At 36.8% G+C, this 17,811-nt stretch overlaps 1 protein-coding gene across 1 annotated transcript in view; it reads right to left on the bottom strand.

Moving 5' to 3' along the window:
• Window positions 1-2,209: 2,209 nt before the first annotated feature.
• The window catches only part of TMPRSS12 (transmembrane serine protease 12), a 38,709-nt gene continuing 23,107 nt past the window's right edge, over window positions 2,210-17,811 (bottom strand). Inside the window, exons 4-5 of the mRNA XM_065888173.1 lie at window positions 6,239-6,381; window positions 2,210-2,461 (exon numbers count right to left, since the gene is read on the bottom strand). Coding sequence (XP_065744245.1) covers window positions 2,210-2,461; window positions 6,239-6,381 — 395 coding nt within the window. The remainder of the gene's footprint in view (window positions 2,462-6,238; window positions 6,382-17,811) is intronic.

Genomic DNA, 17,811 nt, shown 5'->3' on the forward strand with positions numbered 1-17,811 from the left:
AAGGTAACTTTCCATTTACAGTTATTATGAAATATTGGCTATATCCCTGTGTTGTACAATATATCCTTGAACCTATCTTACACCCAGTAGTTTGTATCTCCCACTCCCCACCTCTATATTCCACCCCCCACCCCCACCAACCGGTAACCACTAAGTTCTCTCTGTGACTCTGCTTCTTTTATGTTAAAAAATAATATAATTTAAAATTTGAGTTTATAAGTAGAATGAGTCCTTTGTTCTAGTAAGTTTTTCAGATGAAAGAAATAGGGTATTTATCTAATACATAATGATCTATATAATGAAAAGGGTCGTATGAATCATGGATGGGATAATAATAACAGTAAAAACAGTAACCAGTTATTGAACACCTTCAATATATCAAGAATTTCATATAATCAACTTAATGAATCATTCACAACAGTGGTGCCAAGGAGGTATTAATAATTGTCCAAACTCTTACAGTGACCAAGTTAACAGAAAGAAATTTGAAACAAAGTCTACCTTAGATTCCAAAGTCTTATCTCTTGTGGTGGAGAGAAATGTTACATAACTGAATTCTGGTTGGCTGAAATAAGTGAACTAAGCTGGGGGAAAAGGTAAGAGGTTACAGACAGTAGCTCCTGCCTGATTACAAAGGCAGACCCAAGCAGTAAGTAGGACGGACATACCTTTGAAATGAAAAGCAAGGGTTTTTCCTCCAGTGCTGTCGATACATTTTAGAAGAGTTTCTTTTTTTTTAGAAGAGTTTCTTAATATCAACTAATATCCAGGACTTATCAAGTGAATCTGAATGATAGTCAGGTAGAATAAACAGGAAATGACTAATGTATTATACTGATTGCTATGAAAGCATCACCAACTAATTCCTTATAAGACCTTGTTGGTGGATAAACTAGGGTCTCCTTCAAGAAAGAACAGTCAGTATCCCCTCAGTGTTGCTCATAAGTCTATAAAAATCAGTTTTCTAGGGCTTCCCTGGTGGCTCAATGGTTGAGAGTCTGCCTGCCGATGCAGGGGACACGGGTTCGTGCCCCGTCCGAGAAGATCCCACATGCCGCGGAGCGGCTGGGCCCGTGAGCCATGGCCGCTGAGCCTGCGCGTCCGGAACCTGTGCTCCGCAACGGGAGAGGCCACAGCAGTGAAAGGCCCGCGTACCGCCAAAAAAAAAAAAAAATCAGTTTTCTACCCCTTGAATGTTAAACCAGTAATGATCCCCAAGGGAATTAATTGATGGAAAACTCATGCTTTCAGTTAAATCCTGAAATTAGGTTAAAGCCAAGCAAAACAAAACAAAACAACAACAAAAATACATGATTTTAGCTGGTTGAATGTAAAAAAGGATGAGAAAATAATTATTTCTCCCTTACTGCATGGGTTCTCCAAAGTTTAAAGGAGATGTGAGTTGATTAATAGTAGATACTAAACCAGTCAATTTTTTCTTTTGTTTTATATAATCCATATTAAAGATTAGTCATCGTAAAGTTAATCCCAGGTTGGCATCCCTCCTTTCCCAGCATGCTCTTCTGTCACCTCTCCTCACAGTCAATTCCAGGGCCCAAGGAATACAGACCTGTAGCATGGGCTTCAAGAAAATAATGTTCAGAAAATAGGTTATAACGTTGCAAAAAAAAGTCACAGTATGCATTTCTAAATAAAAAGTAAATTATTTGGAGGTGTTTGCACCACAATTCTCTCTTGGCACAGGAAAGGAAGTATTAATATTAAATAGTTTTAATTAGAATTTGAAAAATAGGCAAATACTTCTTCAAATATCCTTTGAGAACCAGAAACAAGATGATGATTCAAAAAAATATATATCATACAAACAAATGTTTTTGAATAAAATAAAATCTAACTTATAACTAAGGTTTGATTAATTTAACAAAAGAACATTTTTAAAATGATTAACTCTTTATTTTGACATTTATATACATAAAGTATATATTTAACTGAATATTTTATACAAACTCTAGGAAGGTATTCCAAATGAAAAAGTATGATTATAAAGTACAACAAGATACATCAAGGAAGCATGTGATTCAGTGCCAAATTTATAATCACTTATCTAATATGTCACAATCCTTTTATTCCAAAAATGTCCACATGAGGACTCTAAAATGGGCAATTACTTGTCAAAAGAATAAATGATTTTCATTATGTAGAACATGGAAAGGGACACGAGGCAAAATAAAGATTCTTCAGAATTTCTTTATGGAGCTGCTAGTAAGACAACAGAACCTAAGGCTACAAGGACCTGTCCAAGTAGAATATTTATATTAAATATGCCTTCATTGCTTGCCTGGTAGAAGTGATCTGTCAGCCACTTTTGGTAGAAGGATGGCCCACTATAGACACCAGGAAAATTTTTTCGACCACAGCCATATCCGTAACTGGTAATTCCCATTACAAAATATCGTTCATGTTCTGGTAAGTAGCACATTAATGGTCCACCACTGTCACCCTGTTAAAAAATCCCAAAATAGTATTAGTTACTTCCATTAGTCCTTAAACAACAGTAAAGCTGAAATAAATTAATTACATTAATCATACATTTATATATATATTTTCAAAATACCTCCAACTTATAAAGAGCCATAGATTTTCAGTTTTATATTCAGACTAAAACAGGAGGTATTCAGTCTGGCCTGGTGTTTAGAGGCACCGTATAGCTGGTGGATAAACTTCCCACCTGCATAGTTTTGAACCAGAATACTATAAATCAAATTGTTTGAACTTTTTAGTGCAGTTACTCAGGAGAAATATAATTTAGGAAGTGTGAAAAATACTGCAAATATTGTCTATTAGAATACTTCTGTTAATGCTGTGTGGGAAAGGTAGAACTAAGATATATAAAGGATTCATTTAGGGATGTGTGTGTGTGTCGTTTGCTAACTAGAGGACAGGAGTAAATTGGCATCTTGCAAGAGATGGCATCTTTCTAAGTGTTGACATTGGCTGGTGCAGGATAACAGGAATCAATGGCTAGTCCTCTTAATAGTATTACAAATATCAAATCTCTATCATGGTTTATACAAGACTGTTAATGCACCGAAACACCTTTACTGAGGACTGTTAATCATTCAAAACAGTAAGGACACTGAGATAACTGTTTCAGTGCCTAAAGTATAAGGACTGTGTTTCTAAGGTGTTTTCAAATTCTCTACATAAGGTAAGCATTGAATAATTATTTTTGAAGGTAAGAATGTTTCACTTATGAATACAATTCATAAGTGAAAGTATGTAGATTGGATTCTTTCATTCAGCACGATTTTTAAGGAAAAGGACACAGGAAAGATAGACCCTGGATTGCAGAAATCAGAATGAGTAGGAAAAGATCAGAGCATGGGACACTGTTTGGGAGTGATGTGCTGGTAGATTTAGAAGCAGTGAAGAAAAGAGGAATAAAGAAAGATTCAAAAAGCACAAGGGACAAAACAAAAGATAGATAAATTGGACTCCATAAAAATCAAAGGCTTTTGTGCTACAAATGATGACATCAGGAAAGTGAAAAGACAGTCCACAGAATGGGAGAAAATATTTGCTAACCATACATGTGGTAAAGGACTTGTATCCGGAATATGCAAAGAATGTTTGTGCCTCCATAATAAAAAGATAAATAACTCAATATAAAAATGGGCAAAGGATCCGAATAGACATTTCTCCAAAGAAGATATACAAAAGACTAATAAGCACATGCAGAGATGCTCAACATCATTAGTCATTAAGTAAATACAAATTAAAAGCACCATGAGATACCTTGAGATACCCACAAGGATGGCTATAATCGAAACTCTAATTCAAAAAGATATATGCACCCCAATGTTCATAGCAGTACTATTTACAATAGACAAGACATGGAAACAACCCAAGTGTCCCTCAAGAGATGGTTGGTTTAAGAAGATGTGGTATATATATGTACTATGGAATGTTACTCAGCCATAAAAAAGAATGAAATATTGCCATTTGCAGCAACATGGATGGACCTAGAGAATATCATACTAAGTGAAGTAACTCGATAGAGAAAGACAAATATATATGTTATCACTTATATGTGGAATCTAAAAAAATAATACAAATAAATCTATATACAAAACAAACACGACTCACAGACGTAGAAAATATATATAACTGAAAAAATATGTATATAACTGAATCAATTTACTGTATACCTGAAACTAATACAATATTGTAAATCAACTATATTTCAATTAAAAAAGATTGTAAGAAATGCTGTAAAGGATGTGGAGAAATTAGAACTCTTATACATTGTTGAGATGGCCAAAAAGCACATGAAAAGATGCTCAACATCACTAATTACTAGAGAAATGCAAATCAGAACTACAATGAGGTATCACCTCACACTGGTCAGAATGGCCATCGTCAAAAAAATCTACAAACAATAAATTCTGGAGAGGGTGTAGAGAAAAAGGAACCCTCCTACACTGTTGGTGGGAATGTAATTGGTACAGCCACTATGCAGAACAGTATGGAGGTTCCTTAAAAAACTAAAAATAGAACTACCCTATGACCCACCAATCCCACTCCTGGGCATATATCTAGAGAAAACCATAATTTGAAAAGATACATGCACCCCAATGTTCATTGATGCACTATTTACAATAGCCAGGACATGGAAGCAACCTAAGTGTCCATTGACAGATGAATGGATAAAGAAGATGTGGCACATACATACAACGGAATATTACTCAGCCATAAAAAAGGACAAAATAATGCTATTTGCAGCAACATGGATGGACCTAGAGATTGTCATGCTGAGTGAAGTAAGTCAGACACAGAAAGACAAATGTCATAGGATATCGCTTATATGTGGAATCTAAAAAAAAAAGGCACAAATGAACTTATTTACAAAACAGAAGTAGAGTCACAGATGTAGAAAACAAACTTATGGTTACCAGGGGATAAGGTGGGAAGAGATAAATTGGGAGATTGGGATTGCCATATACACACTACTATATATAAAATAGGTAACTGATGAGAACCTGCTGTATAGCACTGGGAACTCTATACTCTGTAATGGCCTATATGGGAAAATAACCTAAAAAAAAAAAAAAGAGTGGATATATGTATATGTATACTGATTCACTTTGCTGTACACCTGAAACTAACACAGCATTGTAAATCAACTATACTCCAAAAAAACCAGACAAAAACAGAACTCTCATACATTGCTGGGTAAAAATGTAAAACGGCGCAGCCACTTGGGAATACAGTTTGGCAGTACTTCAAAATGTTAAACATTGACTCAGCAGTTCTACCCCTAGGTGAAATTTCCAAGAGAAATAAAAACATACCTACACGTGGGCTTTCCTGGTGGCGCAGTGGTTGAGAGTCCGCCTTCCGATGCAGGGGACACGGGTTCGTGCCCCGGACGGGGAAGACCCCACATGCCACGGAGCGGCTGGGCCCGTGAGCCATGGCCGCTGAACCTGCACGTCCGGAGCCTGTGCTCCGCAACAGGAGAGGCCACAACAGTGAGAGGCCCGCGTACCGCAAAAAACAAAAACAAAAAAACCTACACATAAAAACATGTACACAAATGTTTATAGCCACGTTATTCATAAAAGCCAAAAAGTAGAAATAGCTCAAATGTCCATCAATGAATGAATGGATGAATAAAATGTGGCATATCCACACCATGGTATATTATTTGGCAATATATCAATGCATGCTGTAATAGAGATGAACCTTGAAAACATGCTAAGTAAAAGAAGCCAGTCACAAAAGACCACAAATTGAATGATTCCATGCATATGAGATTTCCAGAATAGGCAAATCTCTAGATATTAGTGGTTGCCTAGGGCTAGGGGTAGGTGAGAGGAGAATGGGGAGTGACCCCTAATGAGTAGTTTTTAGGGGCAGGGGTGACAAAAGTAATCTAAAAATTAGATTATGGTGATGGTTGCACTATTCTATAAATATACTAAAACCTCACTGGGTTGTACACTTTAAATGGGTGAATTGTATATATGTAAATTGTATCTCAATAAAAGTGGTAATGGAAAAAAAGATTCAAGGCAAATTTTGATTAAGGTTGACCATGGTTGTAGAAACCAAGGAATCAGGCAAGCAAGACGATTTGGATTGTTGGAATAGTTAAAAAAGGAGAAAAACAATTTAGACTTGAGAATTAAGACTTCACCAGAAAGTGATCAAAGGACTTGTTCAAGTTCCGTTCTGTCTTTAGAAAGTATTTCTAAGGAAAATTATTTGGTCTTACCTTGCAAGTATCAACAACTCCATCTTCATCACCTGCACAAAATGAAGTGTGAGGGATTATATCCCCATAACTCTTGTCAGAATTACAAAAACTTCGAGAAATATAATGCACTTCTGCTTCGTGTAATTTTTTTGTAATATTACCTATTAACAAAAAAATACCAATAAATTATTTTGGAGAGCAGACATTTTGACAGCAATATAAAGTGTTCCTGATGAACAAGTTTTCTTTCCATAGTGCCTGATTGAACAATTATGTAAAATTGTATCCATGTATGTATGTATGTATGTATCTATGCCTAGAAGGACTGTGAAAGAAGGTTCACCAAATCTTAATGACAGTTATCTCTAGATAGTAGGAATTTCAGGTTACTTTTGTTACCTTTGCTGTCTTGTATTTCTTAGAGGTCTCACAGCAGGATCTATAGCTTTTCTTTAAAAAAAAAAAAAAGGGTATTTATTTATTTATATTTTATTTTTGGCTGCATTGGGTCTTTGTTCCTGCACACGGGCTGCCTCTAGTTGCAGCGAGTGGAGATGCTCTTCATTGTGGTGTGCAGGCTTCTCACTGTGGTGGCTTCTCTTGTTGCAGAGCACGGTCCTAGGTGCGTGGGCTTCAGTAGTTGTGGCACGCGGGCTCAGTAGTTGTGGTTCGCAGACTCTAGAGTGCAGGCTCAGTAGTTGTGGCGAACAGGCTTAGTTGCTCCGCGGCATGTGGGATCTTCCTGGACCAGGGCTCGAACCCATGTCCCCTGCATTGGCAGGTGGATTCTTAACCACTGCGCCACCAGTATTTATAGCTTTTACAAAGTAAAACTGTCAAAGTAAAATTGTCAAGGGCGAAAGAGGTAAATGCCGAGGTCTATCTTTCTTATGTTGTAAGCTGTGAATAATTTAAATTAAATTTTTAATGATGCTAAAGTCTTGAAGGATGTTGAATATGAAAATAAAACAGATTTTTAATTCATGCACTCCCCTAAATTCCCTGCTAATTCCTGAACATAAAGTGGTTCTTTGCTACAGAAAAGATAGGAAAATATAAGAACACTTCAGGTACTATTAAAGGACAGATCATTTTAAGGTTTATCCATAGAAAAGCTACTGTAACAGCAGCATCTCTTCTCATCAGCCTGTCTCAGAGTTACAGGTGTCACATGTGGTAGCTGAATATTTTGTGTGCCCCACATTCTTCCCTAGCTTTTCAAGTAATAGACATTTTACCCTTAGCTGCAGGTGGGTAAATGACCCAACTGTTCCATTCACAGAATTCCATTCTCCTGGTTGTGCTGATTGGTCTAGAGGTGACTATATTTGGTATAAAGCTAGCCAATTGGAATACTTATCCAGCATTTTAATTTTATTTTATTTTAGCAATAGAGAAATACCTTTAATATCTTAAGTGAAAAATAAGTACATGAAATAGAATGCAGGCTATTATGACAGCTATATACAATTACGTAGAGAAGACCGAAAGGAAACATATAAAATCGTTTGTAACTTATTTAATGATAGTGGGATTATATATTTACCCATCTATTTTTCAAATATTCTGCACTATTGTTATAATGTTTTAATAATAAAAATGTTAAATCAAAGATTATTAATAATATTCTTCACTTATTTCCAGTATGGCTGTAATGTTGGCTGTAAATATGAAACTTTCTTCCACACACCAATATTTTCAAGAATGGCATATTCTCATGCAGTATGTTTATCCAGCATTTTTAAACTGAAGCTTCCAGAGAAGAATCTGTTTCACCCTAGTCACATGACTGTTTAGCTATAAATTCAAATCAGTCTGCAGCCATAGTTCCAGATTTATGAGGACAGGCAGCCTGAGAAAGTAAAGTCAACATACAGAGAGAATAGGAATAGGAAATAGAAATGAAATATGTCTAATGGCATCCAGATTCCTGGATCAAGGCTCCTAGAGGCCAGCCACATTTCTGAGCTTTATTTATTTATTTATTTATTTTGCGGTACGCGGGCCTCTCACTGCTGTGGCCTCTCGCATTGCAGAGCACAGGCTCCGGACGTGCAGGCCCAGCGGTCATGGCTTACGGGCCCAGCCGCTCCGCGGCATGTGGGATCTTCCCGGACCGGGGCACGAACCCGCGTCCCCTGCATTGGCAGGCGGACTCTCAACCACTGGGCCACCAGGGAAGCCCAATGCGCTTTTTAAAAAAATAATTGAAGTAGTACTAGCTGTATATAAAATATATATATATATATATATAACATATAAGTTATAGAATACAATAATGAAATGAACACTTGTAAATCTACCACCCAATTTATGAACAATACTAGTCCAGTGTGGTATTGGTATAGGGCTATTCAAAATAACCAGAGATTTTCAAAGTGAATAGGACAGAGAGCCCAGAAGTAGATGTCTGGGTTTTCTGTTTTGTTCCACTGGTCACTTAGAATATTCTTGCACAAATACAACACTGATCAATTACCATAGCTTTAGAATAAACCTTGATTTCTGGATGGCAACTTCTCCAACATTGTTTTCTTCCATAGGAGTGTCTTGGCTATTCTTAGGTCTTTTAGAATGAGCTTTTTCATTGTCTTAACACTCGTGTTAGGGTTTATCGTAACCTGGTGCTTTTCAGTTTTTCAGATAGAATTGACATCTTTCTTTCTTTTTTAAAATAAATAAATTTATTAAAAAAAAACCCAACAACAGTAGAAACGCACCCTTGCATGGAAGGAAGTCCCTGATATCACATGAAATAGTAATTCAGAACAGTCTGTGTGATTCTGTTTATGGAAATGATGATAATATATGATCATTTTTATAGAGGAAAAATCTGGAAGACACATCCAACTTGATAGTTTTATCTCTGGAGGAACTTTTTTTTTTTTAGTATTAGTTGTTTTTTTTGTTTGTTTGTACTGCAGGTTCTTATCAGTCATCAATTTTATACACATCAGTTTATACATGTCAATCCCAATCACCCAATTCAGTACACCACCATCCCCACCCCACCACGGTTTTCCCCCCTTGGTGTCCATACATTTGTTCTCTACATCTGTGTCTCAACTTCTGCCCTGCAGAACGGTTCATCTGTACCATTTTTCTAGGTTCCACATACATGCGTTAATATACGATGTTTGTTTCTCTCTTTCTGACTTACTTCACTCTGTATGACAGTCTCTAAATCCCTCCACGTCTCAACAAATGACTCAATTTCGTTCCTTTTTATGGCTGAGTAATATTCCATTGTATATATGTTCCACAACTTCTTTATCCATTCGTCTGTTGATGGGCATTTAGGTTGCTTCCATGACCTGGCTGTTGTAAACAGTGCTGCAGTGAACATTGGGGTGCATGTGTCTTTCTGAATTACAGTTTTCTCTGGGTATATGCCCAGTAGTGGGATTGCTAGATCATATGGTAATTCTATTTTTAGTTTTTTAAGGAACCTCCATATTGTTCTTCATAGTGGCTGTATCAATTTACATTCCCACCAACAATGCAAGAGGGTTCCCTTTTCTCCACATCCTCTCCAGCATTTGTTGTTTGTAGATTTTCTGCGGATGCCCATTCTAACTGGTGTGAGGTGATACCTCATTGTAGTTTTTTTTTTTTTTTTTTTTTTCTCATTGTAGTTTTGATTTGCATTTCTCTAATAATTAGTGATGTTGAGCATCTTTTCATGTGCTTCTTGGCCATCTGTATGTCTTCTTTGGAGAAATGTCTATTTAGGTCTTCTGCCCATTTTTGGATTGGGTTGTTTGTTCCTTTAATATTGAGCTGCATGAGCTGTTTATATATTTTGGAGATTAATCCTTTGTCCGTTGATTCATTTGCAGTATTTTCTCCCATTCTGAGGGTTGTCTTTTCGTCTTGTTTATGGTTTCCTTTGCTGTGCAAAACCTTTGAAGTTTTATTAGGTCCCATTTGTTTATTTTTGTTTTTATTTCCATTACTCTAGGAGGTGGATCAAAAAAGATCTTGCTGTGATTTATGTCAGAGTGTTCTTCCCATGTTTTCCTCTAAGAGTTTTATAGTGTCCAGTCTTACATTTAGGTCTCGAATCCATTTTGAGTTTATTTTTTGTATATGGTGTTAGGGAATATAGATTGACATCTTTCTGATAACTGAGTCCTCCTATTGAGGCATAAACTGTACCATTTTGTTTACTTAGATATTCTTTAATGTCTTTTTTAAATGTTTCCAGATTTTTTTCTATAAAAGGCCTGCAATCTTTTGTTAGATTTGTTTTTAGCTACCTAATCATTTTGGTATTATTGTATTTGTTGACTTCCATTATCTTTTGTTACCAAGAATTGTCAAATACCCTTTATTCAGATTCACCAATTGTTTACTTTTTGTCACACTGCACTATCATTTGTATGTGTATGTGTATAAATTTTTCTGAATCATTTAAGAGTGAATGGCTGACATTGTGCCCCTATATCCTTAAATACTTCAGTGTGTACTGCTTAAGAACAAGGGCATTCTTTTATATAACAACAGTACATTTATCAAGATCAGGAAATTTAACACTCGTCCAATACTATTATCCAATTTAATCTCCATGTATTTTTAAATTTTCCAGCTATCTTTCTGTTATTGATTTATAGTTTAATTTCATTGTTTATAGTTTATTTCTAACCATTGCTTTGCTTTCTGTCTCTATAATTTGCCTATTCTGGACATGGCATCATATAAATGGAATTACACAGTATGTGGGCTTTTGTGTCTGGCTTATTTCACTTAGCATAAGATTGTAGCAGGTATCAGTACTTCATTCCTTTTTATGGCTGGATGATATTTCATTGTATGAATATATCACATTTTGTTTACCCATTTATCAGTTGATGGACATTTAATAGTATTCTTTTTTTTTGCTATTATGAATAATGCTACTGTGAACATTCAAATACAGGTTTTTGTGTGGACATATGTTTTCATTTCTCTTGGGTATCTACCTAGGAGTGGAATTGCTGAGTCGTAAGGTAATTTATATGTTTAAATTTTTGAAAAACTGACAAAATGTATTCCAAAGCAGCTGCACCATTTTATATTCTTACTAGCAATGTATGAGAGTTCTAATTTCTTCACAACCTCATCAACACTTGTCTAACTTTTTGATAAGTCATCCTTCTGGGTGTGACATCTGTTACTTTTAAAATTACATTTTCTAACTACTGATAGTATATAGAAATGAAATAGATTTTGGTATATTGCTTTTATATCTGGCCACTTTACTAGACTCTCTTAATTCCAGTGGATTATAAATTCTTTTTTAATATAATGACATCATCTGTGAATAGTGAATGTTTTGTTATTACCTTTCTAAGTCATATGTCTTCTGCATCTGTTTCTCGTGTTTCTGTACCTGGTAGAAGCTCTACTAAATATGGAATAAAAGTGGTGATAGTGGGGGAAATCACTGCTGATTTTAAAGGAAATGTTTTTCTGTAGTAATGATGTTTGCTGTAGAGGTAGATAACCTTTATCAGGTTAAGTTTCCTTCTATGTCCAGACTTAAGAGTTTTTAACAGTGTTTCTTCAGCTCTATTGAGATAATCATGGGGTATTTTTTAATCCTTTAATCAATTAATATGGTGAATTACATTAAGAAACTTCTAATATTAAACCACCCTGAATTCCTTAGATCAGTGGTCCCCAAACTTTTTGGCACCAGGGACCACTGGTTTTGTGGAAGACAGTTTTTCCATGGACCGGAAGCAGTGGGGGGAATGGTTTCGGGATGATTCAAGTGCATTACATTTATTGTGCACTTTATTTCTATTGTTATCACATTGTAATATATAATGAAACTATTATACAACTGACAATAATGCAGAATCAGTGGGAGCCCTGAGCTTGTTTTCACTTGCCATTCATGATAGGGTTTTGATATGAGTCTGCAAGCAATTGATTTATTATGGTCTCTGTGCAGGTAAACCTCTCTGCTAATCTGTATTTGCAGCCGCTCCCCAGCGCTAGCATCACCGCCTCAGCTCCACCTCAGATCATCAGGCATTAGATTCTCATAAGGAGCACGCAGACTAGATCCCTCAGCATGCGCAGTTCACGGTAGGGTTTGCGCTCCTATGAGAATCTAATGCCGCCGCTGATCTGACAGGAGGCGGAGCTCAGGCGGTAATGTGAGTGATGCGGAGCGGCTGTAAATACAGATGAAGCTTGGCTCGCTCACCCGCCGCTCACCTCCTGCTGTGCAGCCCGGTTCCTAACAGGCCACGGACTGGCACAAGCCTGTGGCCCAGGGGTAGGGGACCCCTGCCTTAGTTAAACTCACCTCGGTTATGTGGAATTCTGTTTATACTATTCTTTTTTAAAATTAATTAAATTTTTTGTTTATACTATTCTTGATAGATTTGGTGTGCTAATAATTTGGAATGTCCACATTTATGATACTGGCATTTCTTGTACTATACTTACTTAATTTAGGCATCAAAATGATTATTATCCTCATACACTGAGTTGGGGTATGTTCTCTCTTTTTGGATTCTTTATGAAGATATTTATATAATACTTAAATAATTGCTGGTAATTATGGTTGACTCACTTGTTCTGAGTTCTGGTGTTTTATTTTTGAAAAAAATTTAATTACTGATTAAATTCTTTTACTGTTTAAAGGACTATTCTTATTTAGTTAGTCAGTTTGGGTTAGTTAGAATTTTCTAGGAATTTATCCATTTTGTTTAAGTATTAAAATTGAGAGCATAACATTGTTTAAAGTATTACTTTTAAAAAATATTTATTTAGGCTGTGCCAGGTCTTAGTTGTGGCGTGTGGGATCTTCCTTGCGGCATGTGGAATCTTTTAGTTGCAGCATGTGGACTTCTTAGTTGTGGCATGTGGACTCTTAGTTGTGGCATGCGGGATCTAGTTGTCTGACCAGGGATCAAACCCAGGCCCCCTGCATTGGGAGTGTGGATTCTTACCCACTGGACCATCAGGGAAGTCCCTAAAGTATTATTTTTTAACTCATAATATTATTTATATTTGTGCCTTCTCTCCTTTTCTCATCAATCTTACCAGGGTTTTGTGGTTTTTTCAAAGATCTAGATTTTGGCCTTGTTGGTCCTCTTTTTTTCTGATTTTATTTTATTTTCATTAATTTTTGTGCTTATCTTTATTTCTTTTCTTCCGCTTTCTATGGGTCATGTAATATTCTTTTAACCTTTATAAAGGTGGACGTTTAATGTATAACATTCAGCCTTTCTTCTTTATTATTAGGCTGAATATTCTAGGTCAAATATTTGCTCTTCCATATGGCTGAACCTAAAAGTTTTAAAGCTTTATTATTTTTATTTTATTTATTTATTATTTTTGGCTGCATCAGGTCTTAGTTGTGGCATGCGGGATCTTTGTTGAGGCATGTGGGATTTTCCGTTGTGGCGCACAGGCTTCTCTCTAGTTGTGGCGTGCGTGTTTCTCTCTCTAGCTGTGGCAGGTGGGCTCCAGAGCACGTGGGCTCTGTATTTGCAGCACGTGGGCTCTCTAGTTGAGGTGTACTGGCTCGGTAGTTGTGGCGCGTGGGCTTAGTTGCCCTGCGGCATGTGGGCTCTTAGTTCCCCAACCAGGTATCGAACCCGTGTCCCCTGCATTGGAAGGCGGATTCTTTACCACTGGACCACGAGGGAAGTCCCTAAAGCTTTAAGTGTCCCTTTATGTAGTACCTTAGTTGCAGCACTGAAGTTTTGCTATGTGGTATGTACATTACTATTCAGTTATAAGGATTTTAGATGATTATGATTTCTTCTTTGATATAGGAGTTATTTAGCAGTATATGTTGAATTTTCCCAATGTGTGGTTTGGAAAAGTTTTTTTCTCATTTTTTAAAAAGCTTTATTGATGTTTAATTTACATAGCATAAAATTCTCACAGTGTAAGCACGCAGTTCAAAGATTTTTGTAAATTTATACAAGCCCCACATCTAATTTTAGGATACTTCCTTCACTCCAAAGAGTCCTCCTCCCGTGCCCATTTGCAGTCAGTTCTCACCTCCAGCCCCACACTCAGGAAATGTTGGTTATGATTTCTGTCTGTGTAGGTTTGCCTTTTCTAGAAATTTTGTGTAAATAAATCAGTTGGTCATAAATATAAGTTGGGTTTTTTTTTTGGACTCTGTATTGTGCTCCATTGATCTCTGTGCTATTTTTAAACAACCAGCACAGCAGAAATACAAAGGATCATAAGAGACTACTACAAGCAGCTATACACCAATAAAATGGACAACGTAGAAGAAATGGACAAATTCTTAGAAAGGTACAATCTCCCAAGACTGAACCAAAAAGAAATAGAAAATCTGAATTACTGTACTGAAATTGAATCAGTAATTTTAAAACTCCCAACAAACCAAAGTACAGGACCAGATGGCTTCACAGGTGAATTCTACCAAACATTTAAAGAAGAGTTAACACCTGTCCTTCTGAAACTATTCCAGGAACTTGCAGAGGAAGGAACACTTCCAAACTCACTCTGTGAGGCTCCATCACCCTAATACCAAAACCAGATGAAGATATCACAAAAAAAGAAAATTACAGGCCAGTATCACTGATGAACATAGATACAAAAATCCTCAACAAAGTACTAGCAAACAGAATCCAGCAATACATTAAGAGGGTTATACACCATGACCAAGTGGGATTTATCCCAGGAATGCAAGGATTTTTCAGTATCCACAAATCAATCAATGTGATACACCACAGTAACAAATTGAAGAATAAAAACAATATGATCATCTCAATAGATGCAGAAAAAGCTTTTGATAAAATTCAACATCAATTTACAATAAGGACTCTCCAGAAAGTGGTCATAGAGGAAACATACCTCAATATAATAAAGACCATATATGACAAACCCACAACTAACATCATACTCAATGGTGAAATGCTAAAAGCATTCCCTCTAAGATCAAGAACAAGACAAGGATGCCCACTCTTGCCACTTTTATTCACCATAGTTTTGGAAATCCTAGCCACAGCAATTAAAGAAGAAATAAAAGGAATCCAAATTGGAAAGGAAGAAGTAAAACTGTCATTGTCTGCAGATGGCATGATACTATATATAGAAAATTCTAAAGATGCTACCAGAAAACAAACCAATACCATACAGTCTTGATGGCTATAGTTTTTAGTATATTTTGAAATTAGGTAGAGTAACTCTTTCAGCTTTGTTGTTCTTCAAAAATTTTTGGCTATTCTAGGTTCTTTGCCTTTCCATATACATTTTAGGATCAGCTTGTCTAATTGTATGAAAAACCTTGCTGGGATTTTGATAGAGAGTGCATTGAATATATAGGTCAATCTGGGGATAATTGCCATATTAACAATACTGAGTCTTCGAATCCATGGATGTGGTATGTCTTTCCATTTATTAGGTCTTCTTTGATTTCTGTATGTAATGTTTTGTAGCTTTCAGTATACAGGTCTTGCACATCTTTTATTGACTACAATGAGTCTGGGTGTGGATCTCTTTTTTTTAGTCTTAATTGGGGTTTATTGAGCTTCTTCTATAAATTAAGGTTTTTTTTCCATGAAATTTAGGCAGTTTGGGGCCATATTTTCTTCAAATATTTTTTCCTCTCCATTTTTCCTTTCCTCCCTTTCCAGAAATCTCATTATATGTATGTTGGTACATTTGGTGTTGTGCCACAGGTCTCTGAGTGTCTGTTTATTTTTCTTCAAAAATATTTTCTCTATTTTCTCCAGATGAGATTATTTCTATTGCTGTAGTTTAAGTTCACAGATTCTTTCTTGTGCCATCTCAAATCTCTAGAATTTCCATTTGGTTCTTTTTAAAACTGTCTATTTCTCCACAGACATTCCCCACTTGGTAAGTCATTGTCATCACATTTTTCTTTAATTCCTTGAACAATAATTTCTTTTAACTTGTTGAACATATTTAAAGAGCTTCTTTGAAATCTTTGTCTGCTGTATGCAACATCTAAACCTATTCAGAGTCAGTTTCTATTGACTACTATTTTCCCCTGAGTATATGTCAGACTTCAGTGGGGTTTTTTGTTGTTGTTGTTTTTTATGATGTCTTACAATGTTTTTGTTGAAAACTGGACATTTTAGATTAATGTATTGCAACAACTCTGGGTTTTGATTCCCTTCTCAACAATATTGTTGTAATTTTTTTTTTTTTTTAATAATTCTTTATTTATTTTTGGCTGTGTCGGGTCCTCTTTTCTGTGCGAGGGCTTTCTCTAGTTGCGGCAAGCGGGGGCCCCTCTTCATCGCGGTGTGCGGGCCTCTCACTATCGTGGCCTCTCTTGTTGTGGAGCACAGGCTCCAGACGTGCAGGCTCAGTAGTTGTGGCTCACGGGCCCAGTTGCTCCGCGGCATGTGGGATCTTCCCAGACCAGGGCTCGAACCCGTGTCCCCTGCATTGGCAGGTGGACTCTCAACCACTGCGCTACCAGGGAAGCCCTATTGCTGTAATTTTTAAAATAACTTGCCTGGACCTAAATTGTGTAATCTGTCTCCCCCACATTGCGTGATTGTTGATGTCTGCTCAGTTTTTTAATTCTGATTTTTTTTTAAAATTTCTTTTGGCCATGCCTTGTAGCATGTGGGATCTTAGTTCCCCGACCAGGGATCAAACCCATGTCCCCTGCATTGGAAGCGCAGAGTCTTAACCACTGGACTGCCAGGGAAGTCCCTTTTAATTCTGATTTTTACCTTTTAACCTGTCTTCATAGAGCCTTCCCATGTGTCTGCATAGTTTACTGGTCAGTTAATGATTTAAACTTTCATCCTCTGCTGATGGATCTGTGTGTGGTTTGGGGAGTGCATTCAAAGTTCAGTCAGATTTCAAATCTACCTTGGTTTTCACTTTATGGTAAGCTGTCTCAGATTTTTTCCCACACATGTATACATGTATGTTTCCCAGTAAGCCAAGGATGTTTGGAGAGCTTATCTAGCCATTCTGTAGCTGTCTCATTTTCAGGTTCTTCCTGTCAGATTTCTGACTGTTCCACTCCTGGCTGCATCTAGGACCACAACCCCAGAACAGCAGAGCTGTGGGTTTCCCCCATTCATCTCTTGCTGAGTCTAATACTTTTTTAAAATTTATTTTTTAATATATTTTTTCGGTACCCGGGCCTCTCACTGCTGTGGCCTCTCCCGGTGCGGAGCACAGGCTCTGGACACGCAGGCTCAGCGGCCATGGCTCACGGGCCCAGCCACTCCGCGGCATGTGGGATCTTCCCAGACTGGGGCACGAACCCGTGTCCCCTCCATCGGCAGGTGGACTCTCAACCACTGTGCCACCAGGGAAGCCCTAAATTTATTTTTATTTTTAAAAATTTTATTTAGTTTTTTGAGTCTACTACTTTTATTGACAGTGCTGCTAGACTGGATTATCAACTACTGCTGTAAATCAAGTCCATCTCCTCTGGTACCAAGATCCTTTTTCCTCATGATCCTGGTAAAACTATTGCACTGATTGATCTGAGAGGGGAGTTAGGAGCAGCCACAAGCAAGAAAACTACAAATTCCTCTTTTTACCCAAATTTCTAGCTGCTTATAATAAACAAATACTCTTGAACTTATTGTGCATTTTGGTTGATTTCCAGG

This window comes from Phocoena phocoena, chromosome 11 (genome assembly GCF_963924675.1).
Source record: "Phocoena phocoena chromosome 11, mPhoPho1.1, whole genome shotgun sequence".
Classification (NCBI taxonomy): domain Eukaryota; kingdom Metazoa; phylum Chordata; class Mammalia; order Artiodactyla; family Phocoenidae; genus Phocoena; species Phocoena phocoena.